The 20,258-nt window shown below is 51.7% G+C and overlaps 9 protein-coding genes across 9 annotated transcripts; 7 read left to right on the top strand and 2 right to left on the bottom strand.

Moving 5' to 3' along the window:
* Positions 1–291: 291 nt before the first annotated feature.
* Positions 292–1,593, top strand: sfh5 (CRAL/TRIO domain protein; the record flags this gene model as incomplete). The annotated part of the gene is made up of 2 exons (XM_033574422.1): positions 292–914; positions 972–1,593. 2 exons carry the CDS (start codon positions 292–294, stop codon positions 1,591–1,593), a joined length of 1,245 nt encoding a protein of 414 aa, XP_033422440.1.
* Positions 1,594–2,155: 562 nt separating this feature from the next.
* Positions 2,156–3,631, top strand: ATNIH1004_009839 (TATA-binding protein-associated factor TAF6; the record flags this gene model as incomplete). Its single annotated transcript, XM_033574421.1, has 3 exons — positions 2,156–2,525; positions 2,606–3,024; positions 3,083–3,631. 3 exons carry the CDS (start codon positions 2,156–2,158, stop codon positions 3,629–3,631), a joined length of 1,338 nt encoding a protein of 445 aa, XP_033422439.1.
* Positions 3,632–5,157: 1,526 nt separating this feature from the next.
* On the top strand, positions 5,158–6,713 carry SPE2 (adenosylmethionine decarboxylase SPE2; the record flags this gene model as incomplete). The annotated part of the gene is made up of 2 exons (XM_033574420.1): positions 5,158–5,278; positions 5,344–6,713. The coding sequence occupies 2 exons, from the start codon at positions 5,158–5,160 to the stop codon at positions 6,711–6,713; spliced, it is 1,491 nt and encodes a 496-aa protein (XP_033422438.1).
* An 846-nt stretch (positions 6,714–7,559) lies between these two features.
* ATNIH1004_009837 (transcription initiation factor TFIID subunit 11 family protein) lies at positions 7,560–8,808 on the top strand (the record flags this gene model as incomplete). The annotated part of the gene is made up of 2 exons (XM_033574419.1): positions 7,560–8,062; positions 8,196–8,808. The coding sequence occupies 2 exons, from the start codon at positions 7,560–7,562 to the stop codon at positions 8,806–8,808; spliced, it is 1,116 nt and encodes a 371-aa protein (XP_033422437.1).
* A 1,514-nt stretch (positions 8,809–10,322) lies between these two features.
* On the top strand, positions 10,323–11,905 carry ATNIH1004_009836 (acyltransferase family protein; the record flags this gene model as incomplete). Its single annotated transcript, XM_033574418.1, has 3 exons — positions 10,323–10,436; positions 10,497–11,124; positions 11,205–11,905. 3 exons carry the CDS (start codon positions 10,323–10,325, stop codon positions 11,903–11,905), a joined length of 1,443 nt encoding a protein of 480 aa, XP_033422436.1.
* A 2,207-nt stretch (positions 11,906–14,112) lies between these two features.
* Positions 14,113–15,768, bottom strand: OXA1 (membrane insertase OXA1; the record flags this gene model as incomplete). Its single annotated transcript, XM_033574417.1, has 3 exons — positions 14,113–14,769; positions 14,825–15,583; positions 15,679–15,768. The coding sequence occupies 3 exons, from the start codon at positions 15,766–15,768 to the stop codon at positions 14,113–14,115; spliced, it is 1,506 nt and encodes a 501-aa protein (XP_033422435.1).
* A 486-nt stretch (positions 15,769–16,254) lies between these two features.
* On the bottom strand, positions 16,255–16,729 carry ATNIH1004_009834 (TOM13-domain-containing protein; the record flags this gene model as incomplete). The annotated part of the gene is made up of 2 exons (XM_033574416.1): positions 16,255–16,362; positions 16,457–16,729. 2 exons carry the CDS (start codon positions 16,727–16,729, stop codon positions 16,255–16,257), a joined length of 381 nt encoding a protein of 126 aa, XP_033422434.1.
* Positions 16,730–17,176: 447 nt separating this feature from the next.
* Positions 17,177–18,703, top strand: NSFL1C (protein phosphatase regulator SHP1; the record flags this gene model as incomplete). Its single annotated transcript, XM_033574415.1, has 3 exons — positions 17,177–17,455; positions 17,519–17,922; positions 17,983–18,703. The coding sequence occupies 3 exons, from the start codon at positions 17,177–17,179 to the stop codon at positions 18,701–18,703; spliced, it is 1,404 nt and encodes a 467-aa protein (XP_033422433.1).
* Positions 18,704–18,876: 173 nt separating this feature from the next.
* On the top strand, positions 18,877–20,183 carry CFD1 (Mrp/NBP35 family ATP-binding protein; the record flags this gene model as incomplete). The annotated part of the gene is made up of 2 exons (XM_033574414.1): positions 18,877–18,984; positions 19,218–20,183. The coding sequence occupies 2 exons, from the start codon at positions 18,877–18,879 to the stop codon at positions 20,181–20,183; spliced, it is 1,074 nt and encodes a 357-aa protein (XP_033422432.1).
* Positions 20,184–20,258: the final 75 nt, after the last annotated feature.

The following is a 20,258-nucleotide window of genomic DNA, read 5'->3' as shown; positions in this document are numbered from 1 at the left end:
AAGATTTAAGGCAGAGTACCTCGAATAATAATAATAGTTCGAATGTAATAATAAAAGGAATAAAAATAGTAATAACAATAGCAACAAGCATAAGAAGAATAGAGACCCCCCGTGACTGCCTGCCATGTGATTCCCGCTCCTTTTGCTTTCACTGCCTCATTTTTCCCTTTCCCTCTTTTCTATTCTTCCCCCGATCTGGCGTCCCTCGTTTCTCTTCTATCTCCCACCTTTCCATCCATTCATCCTTCTCGTCCATCCTCTTCGATCACACCCCATCCGTCCACATTCATCATGTCGGATAAGCAGGAGAACCCCATTGAAAAGGTTGCTGAATCAACCACGGCTGCTCCCGCCCCCGTTCCAGAGGCTCACCCGGACCAGAACCAGGAGGAGTCAGCTCAGAAAGAGACCACCCCTCTTGCTGCCACCACAGAGCCTCCTGCGGTGGAGGCTGCTGCCCCAGAGACCTCGGAACCCGGTCCCGCCAGCACGGAGGAGCAGAAGGATGAAAAGCCCGCGGCGAACAAACCGGCTTATCTTGCCAACAATCCCTCTCTGGGCCAGTTCTTCGATCGGCTGCCCTCCATACTGTCCACCACGAGCCATGGTGAGATGTGGGGGGTCCCGCTCAAGGATGCCAATGACGTGCCTACTGTCAATGTGCTGATCAAGTTCCTGCGTGCCAACGAGGGCAATGTCAAGCTGGCAGAGGAGCAGCTGACCAAGGCCCTGCAGTGGCGCAAACAGACGAACCCCACGGCGTTGGCCGATTCGGGTCGGTTCAGCGCCAGCAAATTCGCAGGATTGGGATACTTGACGACATACACCGAGGCCGATGGCAAGGAGACCGTGGTGACCTGGAACATCTACGGTGCTGTCAAGAGTATCGACGATACCTTTGGGAATATGGATGAGTGAGTCTCACGGTAGACCTGTCGACAGAGTCGCTTGCTAACCACCCCTCTTCCCAGGTTCGTTCAATGGCGTGTTGCGCTCATGGAGCTCGCGGTCCAGGAGCTCAAAATGGCCCAGGCTACGTCGGTCATTGAGTATGACGGAGAAGATCCATACCAGATGGTCCAGGTCCATGACTACCTGAATCTCAGCTTTCTACGACTGAACCCCAATCTTCGGGCTGCCACCAAGAAGACCATCGATGTGTTTTCCACAGCCTATCCCGAGCTGCTGCGAGAGAAGTTCTTTGTGAACGTGCCGGCCATCATGGGCTGGATGTTCGCCGCCATGAAGGTCTTCTTGAGCAAGAACACCACCCGCAAGTTCCATCCCATCTCCAATGGAGCCAACCTGGCCCGTGAATTCTCTCCCGCCGTGAAGGACAAACTCCCCAAGGCATATGGTGGAAGTGGCCCCGCTTTGCTGGCGTCTGCTCGAACAGTGGCGGTGGAAGAGAACCCTCCGGCTCCTGCGACCCCTGATGCGGGGAAAGAAGCAGCCGATGAAACCCCCAAGAAAGCACCAGCTCCGAACGCTAAGCCCGCCAAGGCAGGCGAAGAGACTACGGAGAAGCCGACCAAGGCGGATACTGCCGTCACCACCCAGGAGGCGCCTGCTGCGGCGGCTGAGGCCAAATAGAGGCCATGAACCTGGTCCCCAGGTACGCTGGCAACAGGAGAAGGGAGGGAGATTATTGATGGTAATGGCAGGGACATGCTGGCTTGATACCCGGAGGACTGCGTAGATTGATTGATCTGTTGTTTGCTTGTCTGATACCTCCAAATGCCGTGTTTTGATACACCCGGGTTATAGACCCGTTGGTTTAGCATAGTAATTTTTAATGAATATCCACCCTGCGGTTTTTTTTATTTTATTTTTTTATTATCAATATTATCTGTCGTTTTAGTCAGTATATTATTCTTTTGTACTTCGTGGTTGGTGACATTTACCAGACTACGGGGAACCAACCATCCCGAGAGCGCAGCTCCGCTCACTTTGCCTTCTCTCGTTCACTTTATTGCGTTCCAACGACCAATCTCTTCCACGACGTGACGTCCGAGCGCCCATCCAGCATGCGCTTCGCTCCGATCGAACCGCTCCGTCCCATTCAATAAAAGAAGCTTCGTCGACTACAGTCTTACCCTCCCTTTGATCGATTCTTTGAGACTTCCTTCTACCTCACCTCCAACGCCGAGCTACCATGTCCGTCTGGAATCCAGATAATATCCGCGACGTCGCCGAGTCCGCGGGCATTGTGAACCTGAACAACGATGTCACCGAGAATCTGGCCCGCGACGTCGAATACCGCATCGCTCAGGTCCTCGAAGAGGCGCTGAAGTTCATGCGCCATAGTCGACGCACGCTACTTACGACGCAGGATGTGGCCCAGGCCCTGCATGTTCTCGATGTCGAGCCGCTTTATGGTTACGAGTCTACGAGGCCGTTACGGTTTGGGGAGGCATCCCTTGGACCCGGACAGCCACTGTTTTACGTGGAGGACGAGGAGGTGGATTTTGAGAAGTTAATCAATGCACCGCTGCCAAAGGTTCCTCGGGAGATTTCATTTACCGGTATTTATTCTCTGCCTTTACTACCCCCCGGTTTCCCCGTATGCGACTGGCTACATGGTGCTAATGGGTCGTCTCGACAGCACACTGGTTGGCCGTTGAAGGTGTGCAACCGTCGATTCCTCAGAATCCTACCGCCGCCGACTCGAGAAATCTGGAATTGATGTCCAAAGGCCCCAATGCCAACTCCACCCTGGCAGCCATGAGTGGCAGCGGTAATGTGGCCGTCAAACCGCTGGTCAAGCATGTGCTGTCCAAAGAGCTCCAGCTCTATTTCGAGAAGGTTTGCAATGCGTTTTTGGACGAGTCGAGTGAGGAATACCGCACCTCGGGCTACTCCAGTCTGCGTGAAGATCCGGGTCTGCACCAACTGGTGCCGTACTTTGTCCAATTCATTTCCGAGAAGGTCACCCATGGCCTGAAGGACATTTTTGTCTTGACGCAAGTGATGCACATGGCCGAGGCGCTGGTGCAAAACAAATCGCTTTACGTTGACCCCTATGTGAGCCGCCTCGTTTTTTTTCCTTCTCCCTTTGGGTCTGTGAAACTGACGGGCGCAGGTCGCATCCCTGGTGCCTCCTATCCTAACCTGCCTAATTGGCCGCCAACTCGGTGGGAACGCCGACTTGTCCGAACAGTTTGCCCTGCGGGATCTGGCGGCGTCCCTTCTCGGCCTCATTGCCCGAAAATACTCCCATTCCTCCCATACCCTCAAGCCACGGCTGGCGCGGTCGTGCCTGAAAACATTCCTGGACCCATCGAAGCCGTTTGGAGCCCACTATGGAGCGATCATTGGGCTCCACGCGGTCGGGGGCGCAGAGGCAGTGCGGGTTTTGATATTGCCAAACGTCTCGACGTATGGTAACTTGCTGAAGGACGGCCTGACGGATGACAGTGCGCGACGACCGGAGGCAGAACGGGTCCTAGGGGTTCTTCTCAGCGTTCTGGCGACCTTGCGGGAAGGACGCATGGCTCTTTCCAACGGAGACAGTGGCATGGTTACGGAGGAGGTCCGGCAGCGACTCACCAGCGCAGTGGGAGAATTCATGGCCGGTAAGATTAGTGAGATGGGCGAGGTACAGCTGGCGCATGCCGTCCTGGAATCGTAGATTCCTTGTTTCTCCGAGTTCTCCATGGCGATGGGACAGCTTCTTTTCGTTTCTTTTCTTCCCTACTTCATTACTCTTTCAGGTATCGTGAGTTTAAGGCGTTGAATCGGCATATTTTCTCTACAGTGAAGGATATCGGTGTCAATAGATTTTTTTTTATTATTATTTATTTTTCACTTTGGCTACTTCACTTCCGGTAACACGGATGGGGAATGAACCTGTGACACGAAGTCCAGCTATCATCGTAGAGAAATCCAGTGACTGCTACAAGCCACTCAGACTCCCCTCCCAGGCGATATCGATCGAATATAAACCAACCATGAATCCATCCATCGAACAGCCTCGCCCATCCCTTTGCCATCGGCTGACCGCCCTCCGCATTCGGGTGACGGCCGGCAGAAAAACCCGCTGTGTCGCACGACCTCATCGTCGCCTCTTCTTTCCTTTCTCCTCGCTCGTTTTCTCTCGTGCGAAGAGAAATCATCCTTCTACTGTTTATATCGTGGTGCGTCTTTTTACCTGAACCTCATCCCTCAATTACTTCGCCTCCATCGTCTCGTTTCCTGCGTGAATCCCAATCGTCGTCTCGTTTCTGACCCATCACAGGTCTCCCTACCCAACTCGTTGGCGCCCCGCGAACTTTTTTTCCGGGCCCACACACATTATTTAGCCCATAAATACTTCACGATCCCAAGAACTGTCAACTGTTGCCTCACGCCAACCCTTTTTTTTTCCCTTTTTTTTTTTTGTTTTTTGCTACTCTTGTTTTTGTTTTTCCCCCTTGTTTGTACTGGTGAACCCCGCTTCTTAAACCCCCTCTCTTCGTCCAATCGAAGCGAGATTCGGGAGCCTCGAGCAATTAATATTCACTGAATTCTCTTTGTTTTCTTCTCGCTCTTCCTGCAGATGTGCAACCCTGTAGCTTCTTGCTACATCGCGCTTCTCTAAGCCCGATTTGCATCGCACCTTCAATGAACCCGAAGGATCTACTGCGGTATCTGTCTAAGCCTGCAAAGTAGGTGATGGCGTACTCTAATGTCAGGATTGCAATTGGACTTTCTATGCTAATTGACCACTGGTTCCAGGCCTCGATAACACGCATTCTTGCTCTCGATTCTACGTTTCCTTTTTTTGTTTTTTTGGTCATCGTCTTTTCTTGTTCCCTTTGGAAAAGCAGATATCCTCGTCTGCTAGACCCGATACTTTGATCGGTATCGGTATCTTCCAGTACGAGGTTACAACATATAGCCACAATTCCTTTTTCTAGAGGCATTTTCCTCCTCTCCCTCTCTTTTCGACCTCCCTAGCAGCCTTTAAGGCTTTTGATTGAACCATACATTCTTGGCTGTGTGCCACTTCCAAAATCGAATAAGGGCCTTCTCTCTCAGGCGGACATTTCCCCCCTTTGTTCGTCTGGGTAGCAGATAGTGCTCCCTAGGCTTTCCTGTCTACGGTCCACAAATTCAAGCCAACATATTGCTGCTGCAAGTCCGATTCTCGTCTTTCATTCTACCAATCTGTCCAAGATGGTGTACATTGGGATTCCAAAGAACTATACGGCGTCGCCGTCTTCTTTTATGGGAACTCCGTCCCTTACGATTAACTACTCCGCAACCCAGGATCTCGATTCCACCAATGCCTTTGAGGGTATGTCACTGCGTTTCTGGTTCTCATGGTTTATACTATTTCTTCGTACTAACCGTTAATCCTAGGCCCTGAGAAACTCCTGGAGGTCTGGTTTGCGCCATCTGCGGAGTCCTTGGGACCGGCCAAGCCTGCCGGTCTGAAGGCGGTACCGGAGGAGATCTGGAAAGACATGTTGGATCTGGTCAATTGCCAGGTGCTGTCGATCGTATCGTCGGAAGATGTGGACGCTTACCTCCTATCGGAATCCAGCATGTTCGTCTGGCCCCATAAGCTGATTCTCAAGACATGTGGGACCACTACGTTGTTGTCGGGACTGCCTCGCATCCTTGAGATTGCGGCGTTGTTTGGTGGCTTTCCCAAATCCACTGCGCCGGCGGCGCGGGGGATCAATGTTGCATCTGCCCCGTATCGGGTGTTCTACAGCCGGAAGAACTTCCTCTTCCCAGACCGCCAGCGTGGCCCGCATCGTAGCTGGAGAGACGAAGTGCGCGCCATGGACAAGCTTTTCCAGAACGGGAGTGCATACATGATCGGCAAGATGAATGGCGAGCACTGGTACTTGTACCTGACCGAGCCCCACACCTTGCTCACACCTCCTGCAAGTCCCCAAGCAGAGTCGGAGGACGGGGTGACCGAGACCAAAATCTTGCAGATCCCCGAGCATATGGTCGCGAACGTGGACAATGGCAACGACGAGACCCTGGAGGTGTTGATGATGGACCTGGACAAAGAGAACGCGAAGCAGTTCTATCTCGAACATGCAACGGCCGTGGCGGAGAAACGCTACAGTAACTTCGAGAAGGACCGGAACGAGCATGTCGACGTGTTCAGCAACCATTCGGACCTGGATGACTTGGGTTCCGACGAAGGCCGTGTACTCCCTACCGAACTGACCACCGAGGGTCATGCACTGGGTACGGTGGTTTCCGAGTCCTCGGGCCTTGCGAACGTCTATCCCAAGGAGAAATATCCCGAGTCGCGCATCGACGCTTACTTGTTCACCCCGTGCGGTTTCTCTGCCAACGGGGTGATTCCCTCTCCTGATCAGGGTACCGGCACCCACTACTTCACGGTGCATGTGACACCTGAACCCGAATGCTCCTACGCCTCGTTCGAGACCAACGTGCCGCACTCCCAGAACGGGCAGACCACGGCTGGGATTGTACAGCAGGTCGTTGATATCTTCAAACCTGGTCGCTTCACCATGACTATGTTCGAGACCAAGCGATCGATGGACGAATGGGACGGCCACAAGGAGGCGGCCTATGCGGAACGACAGGCTGCTCGCCGCATGACCAAAATGGAGTATATGAAGGGATACCGTCGGGTGGATCGGATCGTTCATGATCTGGATGGATATGACCTGGTGTTCCGCTACTACGAACGGCTTGACTGGAAAGGGGGGGCCCCTCGGCTCGGCGAAGAGCGCGTTTGAGTGGACATCTATACATGCCGTCATGCGATTAGTCAGTTTTTCTTAATTGTGTCGCTGGATGGGAATGCAATAGCCGTGAACGTAGTCTGGTTTATTTTATTTTATTTTATTTTTTCGGGGTTTGTGTTCATTTGTTTTGTCCCTTCGTTTTGCGTGGATTCCGATTCTGCCGGACAGACGCCAACTAATTTGCTCCTTTCTCGCGTCACCGGTCGAGCCTTATTATGTACTTTTGTTTCCTACCATTCTTTTGGATGAACAATGCAGCTACAAGGCGAACAAATGTTACTCGAGTGGGTTGATTTACAATCATTCATTAGTCTTCCTCTTCGTTTGCCCTTCTTTCTACCTTGAATATTAATAATATTGTTTGATTGGAAAGTCCGGACGTGGTAAAATAACAACCCCAAGAGGGAGTATTTAGAAGGAGTAGAGGATTCGAAATACATTCGTTGACTGGGCGTAAGTTTGATAGAAGGGCGGATTTAATCGATCACCGCCAAGAGCGGCCACGGGACTTGCCGCATAGGAGCGGAATTCCAATCCTTCAATCAGTCCAACATTCATTCATCAGCACCACCACCTCATCTCAGCGGCTCACCATTTACCAGATCCCAGCATGTCAAGAGTGACTGAATGAAATTTCTGCGGCATTTCTTACAGTAGCAAACATCGGTGATTTGGCCCGACTACGATTCTACAGATGACCCGATAGAACGACCTGCGATCACCAACGGAGCTCTCTTGCCCAGTCAGGGATAACATATCGAATCCTCAAAACGTGGATTCGGAAACGAAATCCACTAGAGCCAATTCATCGTCGTTATATTCATCAGCATTATCATCATGTCCTCACCACCGCCCCCGTCCGGTAACCCGCTCAAACGCCCCTCCCTCTCTTCATCCGCTTCCCAACCATTGATCGTCAGCTCCAAACGCCCACGCATGCACCCTCTCCGACAGACCTCCTTCCCAACCAGCATCGATGCAGACTCGCGTGCCTTCAGCGCGGCCAGTGATGCCGGGAGCGTCACGGGCAGCTTCACCGGTAGTCTGGGGGGTGCCAGTGCCGACGGGGTGTTCGCGTCGAAAAGCAAGAAACGTGGTCGCAAGAGCAAGGCGGAAAAGGAGCGTGAGAGAGAAGATGCCATGAGTGCGCGCGGAGGCGCCGAGAGGTTCGGGTCGCTGGATGCGGACGGACACTCTGTACGAGGAAGTGGTGCAGGGGGAGGTACTGGAGGTGCAGGGGGGGATGACGTCGATGACGATGAGGATTTTGACGACGAGGGTGAGCTGTTACGGAGGGAGGAAGGGACTACCGATACGGAGGCGGAGAAGAAGAATCTAGCGTACGTATTTTTTTTTTTTTTTTTTTTGGTGCCTATGTCATTCTATTCCATTCCATTCCATTTCTTTTGTTGGTTTGTTGCTGTTTGTCACTGGCTTACCCCTTTTTCTCATTTGTCATTGTTACACCAACAGGTTACTGGTGGATGCATTCAATCCATTACAATCCGAACGGTATGATCTGTTCAAACGAGCCAAGCTGAGGAAGGAGACGCTACGACGGATCGTCAATCACGCCCTATCGCAATCGGTCCCGGCCAGTGTGGTCACGACGATCAATGGATTTACCAAGGTTTTCGCAGGCGAAATCATCGAGAAGGCTCGGACGGTCCAGGCTGAGTGGGCAGATGCCCATGACCAGGCAGCCCTGGCAGCTTTTGAGGCTGAGGAAGCGACCTCCTCCTCCTCGTCGTCCTCCTTCAGCACCGTGAGCAGTACTCCAGATACTACCGGGCCAGCGCCTGTCAAATACGAACTTCCTTCAGAGACTTGCGGGGCATCACGACCCCCGATGATGAAGACGGAGGCGGAAGAGGGATCACAACCACGACGAGAATTCAAGCTTCCCCCCAACCCGCATCGAGGCCAATTGCTCCCTGCACACCTGCGAGAGGCGCTACGGCGGTATAAGCGTGATGGTGAAGGAGGAGGGGTAGGGTTCTCTGGTCTCAGTATGGGCAATCTAGAAGTTCGAGGGTCAGTGACGTGGAGCGCCGGTAGTGTCGGAGGCCGACGAATATTCCGATAAAGGCAAAGAGATGGGTCTTGCCAAGATGGACGGTGTTGATTTAGTGTATGGAGTATGGGCAGTTTTGATTGAATGTGTCCCCCTTGAGATGGATCGGGGGGGGCAAACCGGATACTCTGAGGGGGCTGACAGCCGAAACGGGAAAGAGAGTTTGTATCAGCGGATGAAACATCCATTACATACCTTACATTTATTACGTACAAGGTATGTACAAAACAGTGTTTGTATCCAGCATTTTATGCAGCACAATAGGGATTTGTGATTGCCATGTGATATGCAAATTTGTCCTGTAGATCTTTCAATTCTTTCTGACCATGCTGCAAATTCAGCTTCAACTCCGCTGGATTTCTTCAAGTTCATCCTCTTCAGTTTAATCAGAATCTCCTCATCCTTATCACGATCCATCTCCCGCCACCAATGAAGTGTACAACGGATTCTCCGTGCCCCTAGAGCCAAAAAAATACCCACCGGTGTTTGCCAAGAGACCTTGGCGGCAGCCCAGGGGAGAGTTCAGGGGTCCATTTGAAGCCATCCATGATCCGACTGCTTCCCGACCCTGGTCAACCAATAGGGCTAATAAGGCTGATGAACCTGTTTATCCACGGGCCATGACCGCTACTAGCCATCCTGTCTGGCCCGGTTTTCCCTCGTATGTACGAAGCTCATAGAACGTACGTGGTCTCTGGTCGCCCTGATTCGGTCCTCATGGTGTTATCATTCAGGTTCAATTTCGAAAGGGCAATCCTCGTTGTGACGGTGGACGCTTCGTCATAGGGAAAGAGATCGTCCTGCTTTGCGTGTCCTGACCCGGAGATTGTACGGAGTAACCGCTTCCCTCCTCCGCTCTATCTCTATCTCCCTTTCTCTACATTTTCCCCTGTGCATCCAGTATTGCGTTTCAGATGTATTTGATGCATAACCCACATCACCCTCCCCTTCTCTCCTCGTCCTTCCAATGGAAGATCTCGAATGAGACCAGGGACTAGTACTTAGGAGGACCCCATACTCATAGCGGCTATCTCTTGGCACCAATCCTTCTTGATTTCTCCTTGGTCGTTGATTGTCACAGTCTGGGTTCGTTTATTGCTCTGGAGCTTGGATGCTTGGCGCATGCTACTGTCGTTGATCCGTATTTGTATTCTATTCCCAGTCTTGTCGAGATGTGCCTTACGCTGATCTATTTTTGTGTTCCTTAAATATTAACGGGAGCCCTTTTTGGTTATCTCCGCTCTCTTCTCTCACTTTCTCCTCTCTCCTTCTTCTCTCCTCCTCATCCACTGGTCGCTTTCTTCCACCAAGTCTTCTTTCTTGTTATTTCCTTTCTTGCATTTTATTTGTTGGGTGTCCCTTGAGCCTGGATGGCTCTCTTGTTCTTCATATTGTCACTCCCTTAATTTTACCCTCGCTTTCTTTCTCTTTCCCCCTCTCTGTCCGCTCTTTTTTTCCTTTTTTTTTTTTTTTTAACGTTCCGCCCCCCTAATCTTCGGCTTTTCGAAGATTAGTCGCCTCCCGTCATGCAGTCCATACAACCCTCCCATCTGTATCAACAGATTGTAGATAATTTACCATGGAAATCCGGGGATCCCTCGGTCAAAGGTGATCCAAGGAAAAGTGTTAAGTGGATCGATGTAAGCTCCTAAGAGGTGAGGAGACATTCGGGGTCTCCCGGCTAACATCCTCTTCCTCAGGGTCTACGAGGTATTGCGTCCTTCCTTGTCGTCCTCACTCATTTGGCCCGAGGCTGGGACTTCGATCTGTTTGCCCCCCGGGACGATCGCGATGCGACGCCGCGAGTTCTCCAATGGCCCATTCTTCGAATTCCTTGGCAGGGTCGAATAGGTGTCACCATCTTCGCCTTCTTGACCGGATATGTTTGTGCCCTGAAGCCCATCAAGCAGTCTCGCACCGGAGACGTGATGGGCGCCTTCACCTCCGTCGCCAAAAGTGCCTTCCGTCGTCCTCCTCGTCTGATCTTCCCGGCTACGATTGCGTTGGTCATCTCATGGGTCATGGCTCAATGCGGGGCATTCGTCACCGCCAACCGGTCCGACTGCTGGTGGTGTCGTTACGCAGCAGTCGACCTGGAGGACTCCTTCTGGCGTGAGGTCGTTCGGCTATTCGAGAATTTCCTCAGCACCTGGACCACGGGATTCCAGGCATATGATGACCACCAGTGGGCCCTGCTCCCTCTACTTAAGGCCTCCATGTTGGTCTACATTTTGCTCTGTGCGACGATGTATGTCAAATTTCGCTACCGTATCGGCATATATATTGCCATGATCCTGTATTTCCACCAGGACGCCGCTAAGGACACGGGTGAGTGCCGAAAAAAAAAATTAAAAAAAAAAAATTAAGGTGCGGTAGTGATTTGCGACCAAGGACTAACGGAACGGCAGAGACGTTTCAAATTCAAGCCATTTACGGCATGTTCCTGAGCGATCTCTCCTACGAAACATCCTTCAAAGAGTTCGTCGAGCGACACAAATGGCCTCGGAGGATCGTGGCCGCCTTTTGTGGCATTGCCGGCCTCTTGATCGCCTCCTACCCCGGGTCGCATCCCGAATGGTCCGCCTGGTCCCGGTACATGTACCTGATGGCGCAGTACATCTTCCCGCCCAACACCAATGTCGGCAAACGTTACACGGCCATCGGGATCGATATGATTATCATGTCCATCTATCTCTCGCCCTCGACTAAGGAATTCCTCGCCAACCGTCTGCTCCTCTGGCTTGGCAAACAGAGCTTTGCGGTGTACCTGATCCACGGCACTCTGCTCCGTACAGTCCTTTGCTGGATGCTGTACGGCATTTCGGGCCAACCGTGGGAAGACATCGTGGACGACAACGGGAACCCGATCTACGACCAGGACGGCGATATCATCCAACCCCCGTATATCCCGCTCCGTCCCCCCTGGGTCGTGGCTATCAGTATTCCCGTTTGGATTGCGCTGGTGTACTTCTGTGCGACACTGTGGACCGGTTACGTGGACCCGTTCTGTGCGCGGATGACCCTGAAGCTAGAGAAGAAGATGTTCGAAGAGGATGAAAAACCCTCGCCGGCGCTTCCGTTGACCTCAATCTCTCTGCCTACGACTTAAAAACAAACACAGCAAAGAAGGGCATGACGATGGTGATCGCGAGAGGCCCCGAGGCAACGATGATGATGAATGAATGGCCGGTCCATTATTCTGGTATGTTCCACCTATATCAGTTGCAAAAAGAACAAAGCATACATAACTATATTCATGTGCATAACCACCACGCCTGCATTGACATATATACATTGGTGTCTAGATCATTTCGTTTTTTTTATTTATTCATGTATCTATTAGCAAGGGATAATACATTTCATGTCTTCTATTTATTTATTTTTGTCCATCTGTATACACAGTCGGTGTCTACTATTTCTACAGCGGAAAATGCATTATAAATCAAGGATTTCTGAAACATCCGGCTCGTTGAAACTTAACTTAAAACCACTGATGCTCCACTCGCACGATGGCCTAGATCAGACACTAGATTCTTGAGTCTTGATGACACCTTATTCAATCATATATCTCATACGTCCCATACATATATACTAGAATATCTCTTACCGATGGATTCAAAAGAGTTGCCTTGTTAGCTAGTTAGCTAGCTGCTAGCAAATAACAGGTAGATACATTAGTGCGTCCACCGAGACCTAGACCGTAGATTTCACGAACAAAACAACCCAAATTAGAAGAAAAGTTCGAAGGGAAAGAAAGGAAGAAAGAAAAACCACTTCAAATGATCCTTCATTCTCAAAGCCCCCACTTACAATATTTTCATGGTCTCCCTCTCCGATACATTGAATGAAGATCAGACAGAAGCCGACCGTCTAGAACGGACTGAACCTGTACAGCCCCACAAGGTAGTAATAGAGGATGATGCCCACTAGGCAAATAGCATAGATCACCTACAAATCCTTCCTGGTTAGTTGATTTAAAAGAGTCGTGGCGGTGCAGGCGGTGCAGGCGGTGCACTTGGCGTGTATAGTAATGTATAGTCTCACTACTTCATAGGTAGTCGAGGTCTAGATGGATGAACGGATGGATGGATGACGCACCAGCGCAAAGAGAACCAAGTTAGTCAGAACCCCCTCACAGTAACACATCTTTTATCTATTCAACATGAATGGCAATGTGGCTCAGTGAGGGTGAGGCGGGGATACGGTTTCGGGCTCTGCGACGAGAGACTTCGAATCGTCCCAGACCGCGACGGAGGAGTTCGACCGCGAATAGGATGATAATGACTTTGAATAGGACCCAGAGGTAAGGATAGGGCATCTGCATGTGCATCCTTTAGTTAATCTGCTTGGATGGTCTGTGAGGTTGGTTTTTGTTTCATTCATTCATTCATTCATTTTCTTGGGTAGATAGGACATGATGGGTGGCTACTTAAGAGACTCTAGAGTCAGTTACGTACCAGTTGTTATTGACTTCTGTAGTTTCTCTCTATCTTGTTGAATTCTTATCGTATTCTTTCTTTTGTAAGTTGGGTCTTTGTTGGATGGGAATACTACTCACTGCAGAAGAGAATATGCACCTGTTTGATAATGTAAAAAGGAACTTTAGTTTATGGAAGCTGTAGCTGAAGAAGTGAGAGAAGTAATAGACTGATCTTTCAGTGTGCATTTGTTTTCACTGGATCCTGTTCAGTGGATATGACGACTCAGCGACGACTCAGCGATTGATCAGCTTCTCATGCTATCTCCTTCATGCATCACGCAAATCATTCTTCCCTTGTCTATGCAGTTTGCTGTCGGATACCATCATCTTTCAATCTTCCTCCTCGTATTCTGACTTCGAATGAGGTCCGATTCATGCCACGGGGAGTCTGCCTACGTAGGGGCCTGTTCAAGAAGACACCCAGTCGGCGGGGAGTAGTTGAGCTGTAAACAACCAGTCAACACGAAGCAGAAGTTGAACTGTTTTACCTTACCTGAAGGACCTGGCCAAACTCCAGCTTCAGATTGACACCTCCAAGGCCCGGATGAGCCAGACGGACTTCCCCGGATGCTGCTATAACTATAATATTCTGGTGTGAACGGTGACAAAGACTCGAGTGAAGTCAGGGTGAGAAAAGACGCTCTATTCCAATGGACTCTAAATAGTAGTATGAACCACGACTAAAAGGAAATCCCCCGGCTGTTAAAAAATATAGAAAATAAAAGAAAATAAAAAGAAAACATAGAAAAAGAAAAGAAAACATGGATAAACGGTACAGTATCCATATTGTACAGCGAAATGCCACCCCCCTGTCCCACCACTGGTATAGGTCATGCTCACCGTTGATTGGTAGATGCCTTCTTTTGGGCATCCCGGAACGCCAAACGGGCCCTCTCCCTTTCAGCCTCCAGGGCTTTTGCATGGGCTTCCCGACGTGCGTGGTTCCTTTCCTCCCGCTTCCACTCATCTTCCTCCCGTCTCCGCTGCTCGTAGTCGCTCGCCAGTTTGCGATCCTTCTCGCTGAGCCGGGGGCCCTGGATAGGAGACCCGTCGGCATTAGTGGCCGGCGCCTTGCCGCGGGCTTGGTTCAACTTCTCAGTCACTTCGGTCACAACCTCCTTTTGGAACTTAACGGCAGACTGGGCGGTGCGGTCGATCCAGCTCGGTGCCACGGCCTTTGGTGCCTGGTTCGTGGCCTTCGCGGGGGCCTCCGAACTATCCGCCAGCAGGCGGATTGTCTTGCGCTGCTGCGCTGCTGCTTGTTCTGGGCTCAGGACCCGCTGGGGAAGGGCAATGCCGGCGAAATTTCGGAACGAGTGAGAGCCGAGTACGTAGGCCTGCGTTAGACCCACGAAACCCGTGGCGACGAAGTAGAGCTGGAGTGCGCTCGGGAAGAAGGACATGAAGGTGAAGGAGATAGCTGGGAATCCGAAAAGTACCATCTTTCCAAATGAAGAATCTCGAAACTGGTTCGTCCCGGTTTCTCCTCCTTTCTGTGAAAATCAGCATTAGCAACCACCCAACGGTACGGAGGGAATAGGAGCGTACCCGCAGAGACAGGTACAGGAACAGTGCCGAGCATGCCGGAAGAACAAAGTACGGGTCCGCAATGGTCAGATCCTTTAACCAACCAACCGATTCCATGGCCAATCCTGGTACTGGCAACGAAGTCATACCCTTAACAACCCGGTAGCAACCAAATCCAAAGGGGATCTGAAGCATTGGAAGGAAGGCTTTGTAGGGTTTGACACCGTGAGCCTTTTGTAACGCGCTCAGTTCTGCTCTCGTCTGCACGAGCTCTTCACGTTTGCCTTCCTGCATGAGGCGGCCCATCTTAGCTCGGAGTGGGTCGAGAAGGGGTTTGATATTGTTTAGTCGAGTCGCAGTATCCGCCGCCCCAAGCATCGGCTTCAACAGCGCCAGCCGGATGAGTATGCCGGTTCCGATAATACTGGCCCACCATGGCAGGCCTCCCCAGATGTGGAAATGTTCGATGATGAATTCCACGAGGGACGATGGTCCCCAGCCGTAGTCGAGGCCCAACTCTTTGAGATATCCAATATTCTCGGGTATTGCATTGATGTCAGTGACCGACAGATCAGGAATCCCGGAGGCGTTTGCCGGAGGAGCCGCATCGGCGGCCTGGCCGGCAAGCAACGTGGTAGACGAAGTCGAGTTGAATCGAGCGTTGGCGATAGTACTGAGGGTAGGTGAGGCGGGCTTCCAGGAACGACTCCCCATTACAGACTGATTCGGTCGCCCATAGCGAACCGGAAACCCAGATATCGGAGGCCGGAAGGAGGACATCTATCGGATCACGTCAGTCAGCCAACGGCTCCTTTCGACATACATGCTTGACTGGGAGATGCAGTTTCGAGCAGAACGAGTTCGGAGAGACGAACCGAGCGGCTAGAGCGCGAGGAGGCAGTCAATCGCTGCCGGGAAATAGCGGGCATAATGCCACGTCCCTGGAGACCGGACCCGCCCAGCATTTTTGGAAACAGTCACGGCGGAAGAATGGGACTGGGGACTGGAGAAACGAGGAGGAGGAAATCGCAGTGATGAGGCTTCGGCGCCAAGAGTGTGTTTTTCTGCCGGGCGGTTATCGGCATCCATCACCTGATTTTCTCCGACACGAGGAGAGAGGAATATATTTAAGATATATTTTTAAGGGTAAGAGATATTAGTAAACATGATGGATTCTTCGAATGTGCAGCCGTTGTGGCTGCAGCGGAATTGCGTTTCGCCAGACGCCGTTACAATCAATCAGGCCTACTACTGATGCCTGAGGATCTATGTACATAGGAAATCCCCACATATGCGCATCCTATGCCGGTAGAAACAGCGAACGAGTGGAAAGGGGGGAAGAAGAAAAGGAAAGAAAAAGGAGGAGGAGAACTTCCAATACGACGATCGAAACCTGTACCGCAAAATGTAGCTCGCTCAAAGCATCTATACTGTCGATTGTCCAACTGGATCTATTCCAGGGCGGTGGTATTCCGCAGGAAATCCTTTCTTGACGAGGGGATTTCTCGAACTTCCACTCCAGACCCCAACGGTCTCGATCGTCGGTAAGTAGGGAAGATCTAAACCCGGCGGATTGATTAGCCTAGTCCAGGATTGAAGACAGCCCGAAGAGCGATGCGAATCATTGGACCTGAGGGGAACAAGGTCACATACCTTAGTGTTGGACCACCCTAGTCTAAAAGCCGCTTCATGTGCGAACAACTCCCCAAATCCCAACATCAACCCGTTTACAAAGGGAAGAAACAGGTTGATCGCTGCCCCTCGCAAGAGACTCCAGAAAGTCGGAGGCTTGTAAAGTATCAAGGGCGAGCTCGACGTCGAAGAAGACAGCTCATTATTGGCAGAGTAATTCTCCGAATCGGAAGGGACTGTCAATCCGGACTCATAGAGCTCGACCCTCGAGGAGGTGTGGTCGTCTGAACTCATGATGCGCGGTGTGTGGGGGGGAAGGATTTGGATTAATAGAGGAAGGAAGCCGCTGAAATCGGGCTCAACGGAGGGAATTAACGGAGAGTCAAGGGAGGCAGTTGAGACCTAGACTGGTTCCTGGCGGACAAATAGAGTGTTGGTCCACCGGATGGGTGATCTGGGTGAAGAGAGACACTGGTCGAAAGGTTCATGAAGTCGATCTACACCAGACCTGCAGCGGTGGTTATGTAAGCAGATGGATGGTCCCTGGTTACCCAAAATAAGGCACCCTGGATTACGGTTCATTGACTAAGTGAAGATGGCGATGATAACCTCGGAGCCTTACGGAGGAATCCTCGTCACTCCCTGGACTCCTGGAGTGTCCTCCAGATAGAGAAGGGACTCAGATGAGCACTAGACGCCTAGCTGGTTCCTGAGGCAGCCACGGAAGAGGGGATCTTCCGGATGACCAATCAGGCAACGGTGACGTACCGTCGTCGTTTGTCCTTCAGCTCCAAAGCCCACCTCGCAGCTTCTTCTCCCTCTGTTCAGATCATTCCTGCGATCACAGCTCCACCAGCCAGGGTCTCGTCGGGAGAATATCAGATACCCCGTCTAGCAGCATCATCACCCGCTGTCCCCCCCATAGCTGTAGTTTGGACGGTCATCATGGAGCACAACCCCACCGATAACGATGAGATCGTCTCACAGTTCTGTGCTATGACCAGTACGCGTCCCGGGGATGTAAGTAATCTACCGTCTGAGTGATAGTGGGATTCTCTACTAACCACACGTGGCTTCTCCTAGGCACAAGAGTATCTAGCTGCCAATGGATGGGACCTTGAGGCAGCTGTCACCGAATTCTTTACCGAACAAGACGAAGGGCAAGACGTGGATCCCGCCAGTGGCCGATCTGTCGGAGGAGCTGAACCGGCACCATCAGGAGGTCGGCCGTTAAGCGACGGTTCCTCACAGCCTCCTTCACAGTCGTCCCAACCGCCTTCCTCCACCCGGAACCCCGCTCCCAAAAAGCGCTTTGCGACGCTCGGTGATTATGCATCAGGAGGCGGGGGGGCTGGGAGCGGCGATGTGGACTCGTCCGAGGACGATGATACAGTGAACCAAGACTTCTTTGCTGGGGGAGAAAAGTCGGGGTTGGCTGTGCAGAACCCTGACGACGTGAAGAAGAAAATCATTGAGAAAGCTAAGCGGTACAGTTCATCGACATGGGGGTGGTCTCGATCAGACAGCTAATGCTATCTAACTTTTAGAGCTCAACTGCCAGCATCCGACGATCCCAAACCCAGACCGTCTTACTTTACTGGTACAGCCCGCACCTTGGGCGGCGACGATACCCCTAGCCGGGTCATTGATGCGCCCGGTGGATCCATGCCGCAACAGCCGCAACGAGTTCAGCGAACGCTTCACTTTTGGGCTGACGGGTTCTCAGTCGACGATGGTGATCTCTTTAATTCTGACGACCCTCGAAACGCCGAGATTCTTGAGGGTATTCGACGGGGCCGCGCTCCGCTTTCCATCATGAATGTCCAGCCTGGCCAGGAAGTTGATGTGGAGATCAAGCAGCATGAGGAGAAATATGTGAAGCCAAAGCGCAAGTATAAACCTTTCGCAGGTCTCGGACAACGACTGGGAAGTCCCACCCCTGGGGTGCAGGGCCCAACCCCTTCGGCTGCCCCTGCCACTAGCGAACCCGATCCCGAGCCTCCAAAGCCGACAGTGGATGAATCGCAGCCGACGTTGACGCTACAGGTTCGACTGGGAGACGGCGCACGGCTTGTATCCCGATTCAACACCACGCACACCATAGGCGATGTCTACCAGTTCGTCTCTGCGGCTAGTCCAGCCAACCAGGGCCGCCCCTGGGTGCTGATGACTACGTTTCCTAGCAAGGAGCTTACGGACAAGGAGGCGGTCCTTGGGGATCTAGCAGAATTCAAGCGGGGTGGAGTGGTAGTACAGAAGTGGCAATAGAGGTTGGCTGTGAATTTCGTTCCGGGCATTCTCCTGGCAATGATAGAGGAATTATACGTGGAAGACAGGATGCTACCAAAGGATCTATGTAGCTAGCTATGACCGAACAAATAAATGTTAAAATCTAGCTGGTTTTGCTTCCGTTTCCAGCAGCCTGATTGATAAGCGACGGAATGACGCAGAAAAGCAACATCGACCTTTGCGACGATCTGAACTCGTCTCTGCAGACTCTCCACCGCTGCAGGAAAATGCCTCTAGACGGAGTCAAAAATATTGTTTTAGTAAGTGATCCTTATTTTCTCCTGAGTATACGTCTATAAAGTTGAGGAGAGAGAAAAGAAAAGAAAAAAAAAAAAAAAAAAAAAGTTGCCCCTCGTCTGGCTCTTATCGATAACAACGAATCGCCTCGAAAAGAGTCACGATCAAAGGTATCAGATCAAGCAGTCAGACAGGCAGCTCGCGTCGTTTTTTTGCTGTAAACAGACCATAAACTGATCCCAACCGTGTCCATCAGGTCCTCTCTGGCAAAGGTGGAGTTGGCAAATCCTCCGTTACCTTACAGCTCGCCCTTGCCCTCTCCCTGCACGGTAAATCCGTCGGCATCCTCGACATTGATCTGACCGGTCCCTCAATTCCCCGCTTAGTTGGTCTGGAAGATGCCAAAATCACCCAGGCTCCTGGCGGTTGGGTGCCTGTGACGGTCCATGAGGCCGAGAACCATCACCCATCGTCAGCGTCATCCTCCTCTCCCGCTGACGGAACCGAACTTCCATCCTCACGGGGCTCCTTGCGATGCATGTCACTGGGATTCCTGTTGCGCGATCGTGGCGATGCCGTCATCTGGCGCGGGCCTAAGAAAACAGCAATGATTCGACAGTTCCTGTCGGACGTACACTGGGGTGAAACCGACTACCTCCTGGTGGATACGCCGCCAGGTACGAGCGACGAACACATTGCATTGGCAGAACAGCTCCTGACGCTTTCGACGACGGGTGCATCGGTAGCGACATCCTCGTTGTCGTCACGGATGCCCCGGTTGGCAGGAGCGGTGCTAGTCACGACGCCGCAGGCGATCGCGACATCTGATGTTCGAAAAGAAGCGAATTTCTGTGTCAAGACGCGCATTCCCATCCTCGGGGTCATCGAGAATATGTCCGGGTATACGTGTCCGTGCTGTGGGGAGGTCACGAATCTGTTTTCCAGTGGGGGAGGTCAGGTCATGGCACAGGAAATGGGGATCAAATTCCTGGGTATTGTGCCGGTGGACGTCAAGTTTGGGGAGTTGGTGGAGGGAGGGACGCTGGTAGGGGACAGTGATGAAAACGACGAGGAGCAAGAAGACGAGGAAGAGAATGGAATGGATCAGACTCTGGTGGATGATCGGCCGCTGGTGGAAAGGTACCGCGATTGTTGGTCGTATTCACGGTTCGAGGAGTTTGCTAAAGAATTACTATCTGATATCGAGGGGCGCCGAGGATAGAGAAATGTGGGATGCATCGGTTAACTCTTTTTTTCTCCTTGGAGTGTCGCTTCGGTGATATGATCTTTTTTTCCG

Source organism: Aspergillus tanneri, assembly GCF_003426965.1.
Source record: "Aspergillus tanneri strain NIH1004 chromosome Unknown AapTan_5_pilon_pilon_pilon, whole genome shotgun sequence".
Lineage (NCBI taxonomy): Eukaryota > Fungi > Ascomycota > Eurotiomycetes > Eurotiales > Aspergillaceae > Aspergillus > Aspergillus tanneri.
Note: the sequence above shows the minus strand (reverse complement) of the source record. Positions and strands in the feature narration are given on the sequence as shown.